Raw genomic sequence first — 12,150 nt, 5'->3', positions numbered from 1 at the left:
GGCCCCTGCCTGATGTCTTCCGAAGCTGGGGTGCCTGGAGTGGGATTGAGGTGCCCCATCCCCCTCTCGCCTAGCCACTGATGGATTCCACTCATGGCTAGAGCGATGGTGTGCAGGTCCAAGTGCTTATCGGGCAGAAACTGCTGGTCCAAGATCTCCACTGCGGACATCTCCTTTCCAACGGTGACTTCAGTGCATTTGCATGCTGGAGCCACGACATCAGACAGAATGTGGATGGAATTTTCAGTCCATCATTCTAATCTGCTGATGGTCTCTGACAACCCTGCCTGATGTTCTCCTGCCTGTCTTTGGAGCTCCAACATTTCTGTGAGGGCTGATTCCAGAGTCTCATCATTGGACTCTGATTCAGCAGGTATCTGGTCTCCAGCAGTCCTGTGAGTGTCAGAGACCTCGGCTGTCACTGCCTTCATCTTCTGTGGTACCGTTTCTGTGCTGTGCTCACCAGATAGTGACTCTAGAATTAGGTTCCACAGAGATGTATGTCTCTGTGCTGGTGGAGAGTTCAGGTGAACGCAGTGATGGGTTGTTCCTGGATACTTCCTCATCCAAGGTGCTGGTGGCTGGAGCTGACTGGCGATCTCCCTCCGCCTTTTCTTGCTGGTGGCTGTGATATAGAAAAGAGGTAATTAATGATTGGCTAGACAGTCACCTACATTAAAGAGCACTCATAGTCATTGTCCATGGGTGGCTAATATCTACTGCTTGGACTCTCTGGCTTGTTGGGAGATGCCAATTTTGCCTTCCGCACAGCAATGATCCCTGTCCTTCCAGCCAGCTCTGCCACCTGCTCCTTGTAGGGGGTGAATGGCCTTAGCTCCAGCATACCCCCTGCTGTCTGGATCTCTCCCTTTTGTTGTGGGTGATCTTCTCCTGCATAAAGACAGATGGATTGATTGTGAGCACCACAATTGAAAGAGCAGATCAGAAGCATGCATGCCTGCTGTGTGTGCTGAGTCCTCCCTAGTAAGGAATGTTACAAGAGATGATGATGTTGTAGTTTCTGTGAGACAGTCAGTGGTGATGTCCCTTCTGCAGTAGTGTGTGAGAATCCTGTGGACTGTAACCCATAGACTGCCTGATTGCCTAATGAGTGTGAGTTTGGAGTGAGGAAAAGGTTGACTTACCCTGGCCGAGCGAATGAGATCATTCATCCTCTTCCTGCACTGCAGGGCGGTCCTCTTCTGGGATCCACATGTGTGACCTCCTCCCAAGCTGGTGTGGTGAGGTTGGTGGACCTCCTACTGCCATCTCTGGCATAGAGGACCTCCCGCAGGTGCTGGACTGCCAGGAGGAGTCTCTCCAGGCCGCTGTCACTGAACTTTGGGGCAGATGGTTTTGTTCTTCAGGCCGTCATTTCCAACAGGTTCCCCACACACCTGCCCTGCAGTGAGTGAGTGTGTGGCTTCCGTTTAAATATGGCACGTGGCTCTTCGACCCAATGTGGTAATGGCGAGGCGGACAAATCACTGCCCATCCCGTCATGAGATTCGTTGAACTCCTCGTTGATGCATAAATAATGAGCTTAAAAGTGGATGATCAGGCGCGAGAACCTGCCCCACTGCCCAGTGGAAATCATGCGGCATTCCCAACCCACCACTGCACTTAATCTCCAGAATGAAAAATTCCTCCCTGCATCTTTGGAGCATCACCCATCAGCACCCCCAACTCCCACCTCTCTAGTTGCACATTGAAAATTGTAGCACCTGCTGCACCTGGTTTTAAACCATGACTGTAAATGGTCAGAAAGTGTCATAAAGTCTTTACGCACAGCAGACAGCCTTTCAGCCCATTTAGTCCATGCTGGCTCTACATGGTGCAGTCCAATCAGTAAAATTCCCCGCTTTATCCCCATAGCCCTGCAGGTTTATATCCTTTAAGTGCCCATCCAATTTCCATTTGAAATCATAGATCATCTCTGCTTCTACCATCCTCATGGGCAATGAGTTCTAGGCGCACATTGCACATCTAAATTGGCAGCATTTGATCCCAATGAGTACTATCTGTCCCCAGCAGTAAAGAGTTGGAAAATTACTTTAAACAGAATGAACAAGTTCATGATTTTGGAGATTTTGATCAGTTGAGAGAAATACAATTCAACTAGTGGTGAGTAATCTATTTTTCAGCTTCATCCCATTTTCGTCAGTGAGTCAAGTAATCTCAAAATCTCCAGCTCTTATTGAAATGTACTATGCTAATAATTTCTGAGAAATCCTCATTTTATCTTAGCAGCAGTTTCTCAGAGGAGAGATTTATTTTTTGAGAGCTCTCTTGTGACCTTGGCATTAGCTCGTATCCATGTAGATATGTCAGAAATTCAGTTGGAGTTGTGAAGCTCAGTAAAAGAACTTAAACTGAATCTAAACAAAGTATCATTCCCATACATATATATATATACATATAAGCGTACCATAGGATCTTTGTCAAAATATACATTGTAATGAATGTTGTGGGGGTGAGATTGGTCTTTGTGGTACTGCAGAACAGTAGTGAATGGCAAAGCAAAAACAAAAATACCTGGAAAAACTCAGCAGGTCTGACAGCATCTGGGTAGGGGAACACAGTTAACGTTTTACGTCCGTATGACTCTTCAACAGAACTAAGGAAAAGTGGAAAAGAGGTAAAATATAAGCTGGTTTAAGGTGGGGGGTGGTGGGACAGGTAGAGCTGGATAGAGGGCCAGTGATAGGTGGAGATAACCAAAAGATATCATAGACAAAAGGACAAAGAGGTGTTGAAGCTGATGATATTATCTAAGGAAGGTGATAATAAAGGTACAGATAGCCCTAGTGGGGGTGTGGTGGGGGGAAGGGATCGAAATAGGCTAAAAGGCAGAGATAAAACAATGGATGGAAATACATTTAAAAATAATGGAAATAGGTGGGAAAAGAAAAACCTATATAAATTATTGGAAAAAAAGGGGATCGGAAAGGGGGTGGGGATGGCAGAGAGAGCTCATGATCTAAAATTGTTGAACTCAATATTCAGTCCGGAAGGCTGTAAAGTGCCTAGTCGGAAGATGAGGTGCTGTTCCTCCAGTTTCCGTTGAGCTTCACTGGAACAATGCAGCAGGCCAAGGATGGACATGTGGGCATGAGAGCAGGATAGGGTATTGAAATGGCAAGCGACAGGGAGGTCTGGGTCATGCTTGCGGACAGACCGAAGGTATTCCGCAAAGCGGTCACCCAGTTTGCGTTTGGGCTCTCCAATGTAGAGGAAACCGCTTTGGGAGCAGCGAATGCAGTAGACTAAATTGAGGGAAGTGCAAGTGAAATGCTGCTTCACTTGAAAGGAGTATTTGGGCCCTTGGACGGTGAGGAGAGGGGAAGTAAAGGGGCAGGTGTTGCACCTTCTATGGCTGCATGGGAAGGTGCCGTGGGAGGGGGTTGAGGTGTAGGGGGTGATGGAGGAGTGGACCAGGGTGTCACGGAGGGAACGATCCCTACGGAATGCCGCCGGGGGGGGTGAAGGGAAGATGTGTTTGGTGGTGGCATCGTGCTGGAGTTGGCAGAAATGGCGGAGGATGATCCTTTGAATGCGGAGGCTGGTGGGGTGATAAGTGACGACAAGGGGGACCCTATCATGGTTCTGGGAGGGAGAGGAAGGTGTGAGGGCGGATGTGCAGGAGATGGGCTGGACACGGTTGAGGGCCCTGTCAACCACCGTGGTTGGAAAACCTCGGTTAAGGTAGAAGGAAGACATGTCAGAGGAACTGTTTTTGAAAGTGGCATCGTTAGAACAGATGTGACGGAGGCGAAGGAACTGAGAGAATGGGATGGAGTCCTTACAGGAAGCGGGGTGTAGTCAAGGTAGCTGTGGGAGTCGGTAGGCTTGTAATGAATATTGGTGGACAGTCTATCACCAGAAATTGAGACAGAGAGGTCAAGGAAGGGAAGGGAAGTGTCAGAGATGGACCATGTGAAAATGATGGAGGAATCATTGGAAGCAAAATTAATAAATTTTTCCATGTCCAGACGAGAGCATGAAGCAGCAACGAAGCAATCATCGATGTACCGGAGAAAGAGTTGTGGGAGGGGGCCAGAGTAGGACTGGAACAAGGGATGTTTCACATACCCCATAAAGAGACAGGCATAACTGGGGCCCATGCGGGTACCCATAGCCACACCTTTTATTTGGAGGAAGTGAGAGGAGTTAAAGGAGAAATTGTTCAGTGTGAGAACAAGTTCAGCCAGACGGAGGAGAGTAGTGGTGGATGGGGATTGTTCTGGCCTCTATTGAAGAGTCATACGGACTCAAAACGTTAACTGTGTTCCTCTCCGCAGATGTTGTCAGACCTGCTGAGTTTTTCCAGGTGTTTTTGTTTTGGATTTCCAGCATCCGCAGTTTTTTGCTTTTATTTTAGTAGTGAATTGCAACCTGTTTTAACAACCTATTGAGGTGAGTCGAAGTTAAAATAGAGCCTGCTGTAGAATAGACTGCCGGGGATTCAGATTGCCTGTTTTGCACTACCACCGAAGCTGTTGAAATGGTTCCAGGCTAAGGTCGAACACCAGCACTGACGTACTGGGCTCAGTGGCTTCCTTGTGTGCTGTAAGCTTATGATTTTGTGATTCCTGATTTTCACAACAATGCATGTGGCTGAGTTTTGGAAAATACTTGCGCAGGATATTGATTCTGCATCCTATAAAGTCGATAATCTAATGCAAGGTGTTGTTCACTCTATTTAACCTTATTTTATCCATGTCAAAAGTTACAGAGCTCACCAGAAGCAATATCAGCATTTTCTTTTATCTTTCCTCTATAGGAGCAGGTTTCTATTTAAAAAAAAGTAGTCATGGAGAGACTAATCCTATTATTATAAAGGGCTAAGATGTGCTTCTGGAGAGGGAATGGTTTGAGGGGTTGGTGAGAAGATATGTACATAGGAACATAGGTTTTTGCGGAATAGTAACAACATTTTTCTGTTCCAAGGATTATTATGTTCTATAAAGTTTTGGTTCCGTTTTTTGCAGTGGTGGAATTAAGAGATCCTCAGTCAAAAATATAGCTGCCCCTACTCTGGGCCAATGACATGTTTTAACCCCATGCTCATAAAAGTATCAGTATGGGATTTCTAAATCAGATGTTGATGTAATGTTCGTCTTACAAATTTTGAGTCTCTGTACAGCATTCCTGTACAGGAATTTAACTTTAGTGCCCAATATTGTTGTGTGGTAGCCTGACCCAGAGGTCTTAACAATGAAACAATGTTAGATGACATTGGGGATTCCACATCAATGCTTCCTCTAATTTCTCTTGCGTGAGTGGCCTGCTTGTTGCACTGCGTTAAGATTGCCGCGCAGCCATGCATGCATGTACCTTTTCAAGCATGCTGGTTGCACACAGCCTGTTTGTTCCCTGTACACTATGTTCCGATTGCTACGAGGCAGTCCACCCGTGCCTCTTAGAGAGAACATTGCTCCACATGCACTTCTCAGCCTTCTGAAAAACAAACTAATTAACATTAGTGAGATGAGGCAAGTAAAAAGTTAATAAGTTGATTTATTTTACAAACAAATGAATGAATGGAGTAATGTTTAACCATAAATTTCATCCTATTTTAGCTTATTGTCATGATCTCTGTAGTAGATGACGCATATATTTATAGTGCCTAACTGGCACTAAATACGGGGGGGGGCTGTCCCCAAAGGAGGTGGCGCGGGACTCTCGCTGGCACTTCAGCTGGGTGGCGATACCCCTGCCACCCGGACTAAATTCTGCCTATGGGGGTGAATCTGGTCTTGAAGTCCATGGCAAAGAAAGTTGTGCGGGATAGTAAATGCACTGCTAATTGGCCATTGCCTGTTTTGCGTTGCTGCTGAAGATCAATTTTCCCCTCACCCGGTGTCTGAATTCTAATCTACATCTCCTGTATCTAATTTGTTTTGTGGATAGTAAAATTTAATAGAAAGATTTTAATATAAATTATGCCAAAGTTCTTTCATAGCCAAGACAAGGGTGTTAATCTGTGCTAAACTCTGCAGTCGGGCATGGATCGTTAATTGTCATACTTCCATCTTTTTCCTAGGTGTCATTTTGCTCCAACACTGCAAAGAAATATGAACTGGCTCTCATTGTAGCGGTTGAGAATGTTGGCCTGGAAGTGCTAGCAATCCCCATCGTGGCAAGGTAACTTCCCCTTTCATTCATCCTGTGCATATGGTTAAAATGGGCCAAGAATGTGAATTAAATTGCGTGCAGAAAGCCATCAATTGTTCTTCTCAGTATAATACGTTGCAAATACAGCTTGTACAGTGATAGTATTTTAGATCATTTATAAACCAGTTAGAACTTCAACCTGTAAATTAAAACAAACTTCAGTATCATTGAAAATGAAAATGACCCCGTTTCTGTTACAGCTATCAATCCACAATGCCAATTTTACACTTAGGAGGCTAGTTAAAAATCTATTTCAGTGTGAATGAACCATATTCTACCTCCAGTCACCAGTGGAGTCCTAGTGCAACGTATGCAGCAGGATCAAAGGAAGAGAATATGGTTGTTCTTAATGTTGTCTTTGTGGTGGGGAACAGGGGACATTGTGGGGAATGCTAGAACAAGTGATTCAGGCTGCTAATTTCAGTGAAGCTGTTTTGGAGGTACTGTAGTGAGAGGTCTTGAAAATAAGTGTGTCTGACCTGAATCAACCACAAAATTAACAACTGGGTCACAACCTGGGTGGAGGTGGCAGAAAGGGTCAATACAAACTTGGGAACAGGTGAGCATTAAATTTACGCATCTGAAAAGTTGCTATGGTAGGTGTGCCAACATTTAGTTGAATTTATTAATATTGCCTTGCATGTTAACAGCAAGGTTGTCATAGCAGACTTCATGTAGAAGTACCATGAATATCTAGTGAAGGTGCACTGAGGAAAACTGGGCTGGTTCTTGACAGTGTAACACTAGCAGGTGGAAATATTGAAATAAACCTGCCACAGGGGAGAATCCAGCCTCAGCTTCAGCAAAAATACAGGTGGAATAAAGTTAGATGCAATGTTAGGGCTAGTTATGGTCTGTTTTTTTTCTTTAAATTCATTTATTTTGATAGATATGTAACACTGAATGTTTTAGTTAAGGCAAAGCAGCTTTTTATGTGGTAGTCCCTTTAGACAAAGCAGACCATATGTCTCAAATTGACACTCTAGATTACTGCTAATCTTTTTGATTCACCATGTAATTAGCAAACGGTACAGCTTGCATATTACTGTAGATGTCACACAGCGCCTGATGACTTCTTACCAGCTTTTAACAACTTTTGTTCGACAGATGCATTGTTCCTACTTTGGAGGTGGTTAACCCACACATTGATCTTGGACGTTGCTTTCTCAAGCACCCTTATCAATGCATGATAAAACTTCAGAACAGCAATGACCTTCCAGCATGTTATGGGCTAGTTCCACAGGTTAGTGCTAATTAAAATGAATAGCTGCTGGTGTTATGATGTCGGAGAGGTTATTGTATAAAGTGATAGGGAGATATGTGTTTTTTTAATGGAAGAAGCCATAACTTGATGTGTGCAGTAAGAGAAGTGGCTACTATTGGCTAGATGACCCAACGCAGCAATGTGCAAAAACACACTGGATCGCAGGATGACAGTAAGCATTTTCATCCTCTCCAGTGCTTGCCATCAGAGTGCATTTTCCTTTAGTGAGGTTACCTGGGGCAGACACTGAACGCAGACCCAGAATTAGTTTGCAAGCCACCAACAGTTACTCTCACTCACACAAAGTTGAAGATGACAAAAATGACATTTACACAAGGCAAGCGAACAAACAAAATATGGATAGTTGCAGTTTACACTAATATTTTAGGTTCTGTATAACATTCTTAGAGGGTTAGAGCCCTGTACTGTCCTTTAAGAGATAGGCTGGGATTTTCAGGCCCTGCCGTGGGCAAGAATGGAAAATTTAGAGAGCCAGCCAGAAGTCCATTGACTTTTGGTGGCACTGAAAAATCCTGCCCATAATCTGGGGAGAGGATCCTGAGTATTATAATAAATCTTATCAATTTTAATTGACTGTGACCACATTCAAAACTGGTAGTTTTGGCTTAATAGTCACAACATGCACAGAGGTTAGTAAAACCTGTGTTGTCTAGAAACTAGAAGAATTCAATCTGTATGCTGCATATGGACCAATCCACATGTGATACATTCCATGATGCTAACAGAAGAAAGGTTTGAGTAACTTCATAAGTACAGAACGTGTACTGATGACTGAATGACGCTATAGTTTTTTTTGATATTTAGAAAAGGATTAAAGTAGAAAGTGAGCAATTATGGACCAGCATTAATTTAGAAGCAATAATTTGTGTTGCACGCATATTCTATAACAACTTTTAGGTGGTAATTGAATGGTGGACAGTGAGTAATCAATGGATATAATTATTTCAGATTCAGAAGGCAATTGACAAAGATTCACTTGTGGGCATTTCAAAGAAGTTTAAGGATTATGGAATTAAGTTAAATTAGCTGGATTGTGAACAGGTTTGCTGAGCGGAAGCAGAAGGTGAAAATACATGGAGAGAAGAAAGGCAAATTTCCACTAGGTTCTGCTGGGTGCCACCTGTTGTTCATGCTACTTAAAATAATTTTGAGGAGAATAGGTGGAATCATGAGTGTCCCTAAGACAGGACCAGAAGTGAGCAGGACTTCCGCTCGGAGGTGGGACTGTTGGTCATGCACAGTCATGTGGCAGCAAATCGCTCTGCACAATCGAGGATTACGGCCAATTGTGCAGCGTGGTCAGCCAGAAAGTCGCTGACCCTGCCACTACCTTATGGGGTTGAAGGTCTGTGCACTATATATTAATGGCACTTAGACAGGAATTCACTCCCTTCAAGCCAACAGCATCATTCTACATTTCTGAGAGGAGGACTTTGAATTGAAATTGCTGTCACCCCTTCCCCACCTGCCACACCTTGATCTCTAGGCAACTGCCACGCTCTTTGTCCCTCGAATAGCCAGGCCTTGACCTGCTTTGATAGCTGCCACCCCAGCTCAGTGCAGCAGCTCAGCCTCCTCTCCCCTGGACCACCAATTTCCTTACACAATAAAAGCAGCTCGTACTCATTTCAAATCCACCAGGAAGACCACCTTGCCTGCTGCAAGCTGCCTTTAACCAGTCATAAATCTGAAGGCACCTGTTTCTCATTTGCTACCAACTTAATCACAATTGTTTAATAATACAATTTAACTTGGCTATCATGTAGTTTACTGGGGATGCATGCCATTCTAATTCATTAAAATAGGTTCCCATCGCTTACCGTCAGGAACCTCAATCCACCTTTAATCCACCACCAACTTAATTCCCAATTTTAGTCCCATCATCGGGAAGATGACATTTCGCATCCTGCACAGTTACATGCCCCTGCCCACCCTGTTTCCCAGTCCTGGAAGCTTCACTAGATTCTGTCCAATGTTTCTTGTATATAGATTCTGAGGACATTGCTACATTGTAAGAAGATTCAGAATAGCAGGAGGTTAAGGGCTAGAATTGTAATTTTTGAGGAATAGAACTGAATTTAACTTTGATAGGGAAGAGAACATTGAGAGGATAATGATGGAAATGTACAAAGGCAATTTGACTTGGGCTAGGAGTGCAGATATTTCAAGTGGCCTTAAAGAAGTGGCTAGTGAGATAGTTGGTGCATTGGTTTTAATTTCCTGGAACTCCCTAGATTTGGGAAGGTCCCGTTAGATTTGGGAAGGTCCTGTTAGATTGGAGGATAGCAAATGTAAATCCATTATTCAAAAAGGAAAGGAGACAGAAAGCGGGAAACTACAGGCCAGTTAGCTTAACATCCGTCAGAGGGAAAATGTTAGAAGCTTGGATAAGTTCAAGGTAATCAGGCAGAGTCAACATGGTTTTGTGAAAGGGAAATCATGTTTAACCAACTTATTGGAGTTTTTTAAGGAAGTAATGTGCTATAGGTAAAGGGGAACCGTACTATACTTAGATTTCCAGAAGGCATTTGATAAAGTGCCGAATCAAAGGTCATTGCATAAAATAAACGCTCATGATATAGGAGGGAACATATTGGCATGAATAGAAGATTGGCTGGCTAACAGGAATCAGAGAGTAAGCATAAATGGGTCTTTTTCAGGTTGGCAAGATGTAACCAGTGGTGTGTCAAAGGCATCAGTGCTGGGACCTCAACAGTTTACAATTTATATTAATGACTTGGATGAAGGGATGGATGGGATGGTTGCCAAATTTGCTGATGACACAAAGATAGGTAGGAAAGTAAGTTGTAACGAGGACATAAGGAGGCTACAAGAAGATATGGATAGGATAAGTGAGTGGACAAAGATCTGGTAAATGGAGTATAATGTGGGAAATTGTCCATTTTGACAGGAAGAATAAAAGAGAAGCATATTATCCAAATGGTGAGGGTTTGCAGAGCTCTGAGATACAGAGGGATATGTGTGCCTTAGTGCATGAATCACAAAAGGCTAGTATGCAGGTACAGCAAGTAATTAGGAAAGCTGACAGAATGTTATCATTTATTGTGAGAGGAGTTAAATTCAAAAGTAGGGAGGTTCTGCTTCAGTTATACCGAGCACTAGTGAGACCACATCTGGAGTACTGAGTACAGTATTGGTCATCTTATTTAAGGAAGGATGTAAATGCGTTGGAAGCAGTTCAAAGAAGGTTTACCAGACTAATACTCGGAATCGGCGGGTTGTCATAGAGTCATAGAGGTCTGCAGCACAGAAAAAGGCCCTTTGGCCCATCAAGTCTGTGCCGGTCAAACGAGTACCTAACTATTCTAATCCCATTTTCCAGCACTAGATCCATAGCCTTGTATGCCACGGCATCGCAAGTACACATTCAAATACTTCTTAAATGTTATGAGGGTTTCTGCCTCAACCACCCTTTCAGGCAGTGAGTTCTGGATTCCCACCACCCTCTGGGTGAAAAAATTCTTCCTCACATTCCCTCTAAACCTCCTGCCCCTTACCTTAAATCTATGCCCCTTGGTTATTGATACCTCCACCAAGGGGAAGTTGTCTTATGAGGAAAGGTTGGACAGGCTAGACTTGTATCCACTGAAGTTTAGAAGAGTAAGAGGTGATTTGATTGAAACATGTAAGATCCTGAGGGCCTTGACAGGGTGGATGTGGAGAGGAAGTTTCCTCTTGTGGGAGAATCTAGAACTAGGGGTCGCTGTTTAAAAATAAGGGGTCACCCATTTAAAACAGAGATAAGGCAAAATTCTTTCTCCTGGAGGGTCGTGAGCCTTTGGAACGGTGGAAACAGAACCTTTGAATATTTTTAAGGCAGAGGTGGATAGATTCCTGATAAGCAATGGGGCGATAGGTTATCGGGGGGTAGACGGGATGCAGATTTGAGGTTACTATCAGATCAGCCATGATCGTATTAAATGGCAGAGCAGGTTCGAAGGGCCGAATGGCCTACTCCTGCTCCTTGTTCGTATGTTCATATTAGTGTTTTCCTGAATATTAAACAGTAGGTGGGTTGGTAGAGTATGAGTAGTTCCATATGAGTTCCTAGCCTTGCTGAAGGTGCCATGTCAAGGTTTCAACTCTAGTAAGGGTGAGCCACCCAAGCCTTAAATTCAGGCACCATTAAACAACGAGCCGAAGAATAGAACCAGCAGAGGCATATAAGGTAGGTGACTAGTCTGTCTAGGCTAGACAATGGTGTATGGAATAGAGGTGCTGTATTTTCCATCAACAAAACTGAAATGAAGAATACTGTTCACCAAATAAATGATTTCATAAATGAAACCCAACACTGATATTTGTACAAAGATAAAACATTGCAAAATTTGACAGGCAACACCAGTAATAATAAAAACTCTAATTGGAACCAAAAATAGGAACTGCTTTGATTAAGTTTTGCAGATTGGTATCAGCAGTCTTTGCTCCAGCAATGGTTGTTGATTGTTTTCCTGGTAATCAATAGTTCTGAACTAAGAACAGAAACTAAATGAATTTTGTTCATGAAAACAAGTTAGATTTTGAAGTGAAAGCCAGTCTGGGTTCAAAGACTTAGATGGATAAAAGTCAAGCAGCACTGACATTGATTCATTTATTTAAATGTCACACAAATGTGTGAATAAATTTGCAACTAATGTCAGACAGCGTGATTTCAAGTTCACTGTTTG

At 43.3% G+C, this 12,150-nt stretch overlaps 1 protein-coding gene across 1 annotated transcript in view; it reads left to right on the top strand.

The window, feature by feature from the left end:
• LOC144682291 (hydrocephalus-inducing protein-like) overlaps positions 1-12,150 on the top strand; it is a 524,265-nt gene that overhangs the window by 399,843 nt on the left and 112,272 nt on the right. Inside the window, exons 16-17 of the mRNA XM_078544767.1 lie at positions 6,047-6,147; positions 7,285-7,420. Of these exons, the coding sequence (XP_078400893.1) occupies positions 6,047-6,147; positions 7,285-7,420 (237 nt within the window). The remainder of the gene's footprint in view (positions 1-6,046; positions 6,148-7,284; positions 7,421-12,150) is intronic.

This window comes from Cetorhinus maximus, chromosome 6 (assembly GCF_964194155.1).
Source record: "Cetorhinus maximus chromosome 6, sCetMax3.hap1.1, whole genome shotgun sequence".
Taxonomy (NCBI): domain Eukaryota; kingdom Metazoa; phylum Chordata; class Chondrichthyes; order Lamniformes; family Cetorhinidae; genus Cetorhinus; species Cetorhinus maximus.
Note: the sequence above shows the minus strand (reverse complement) of the source record. Positions and strands in the feature narration are given on the sequence as shown.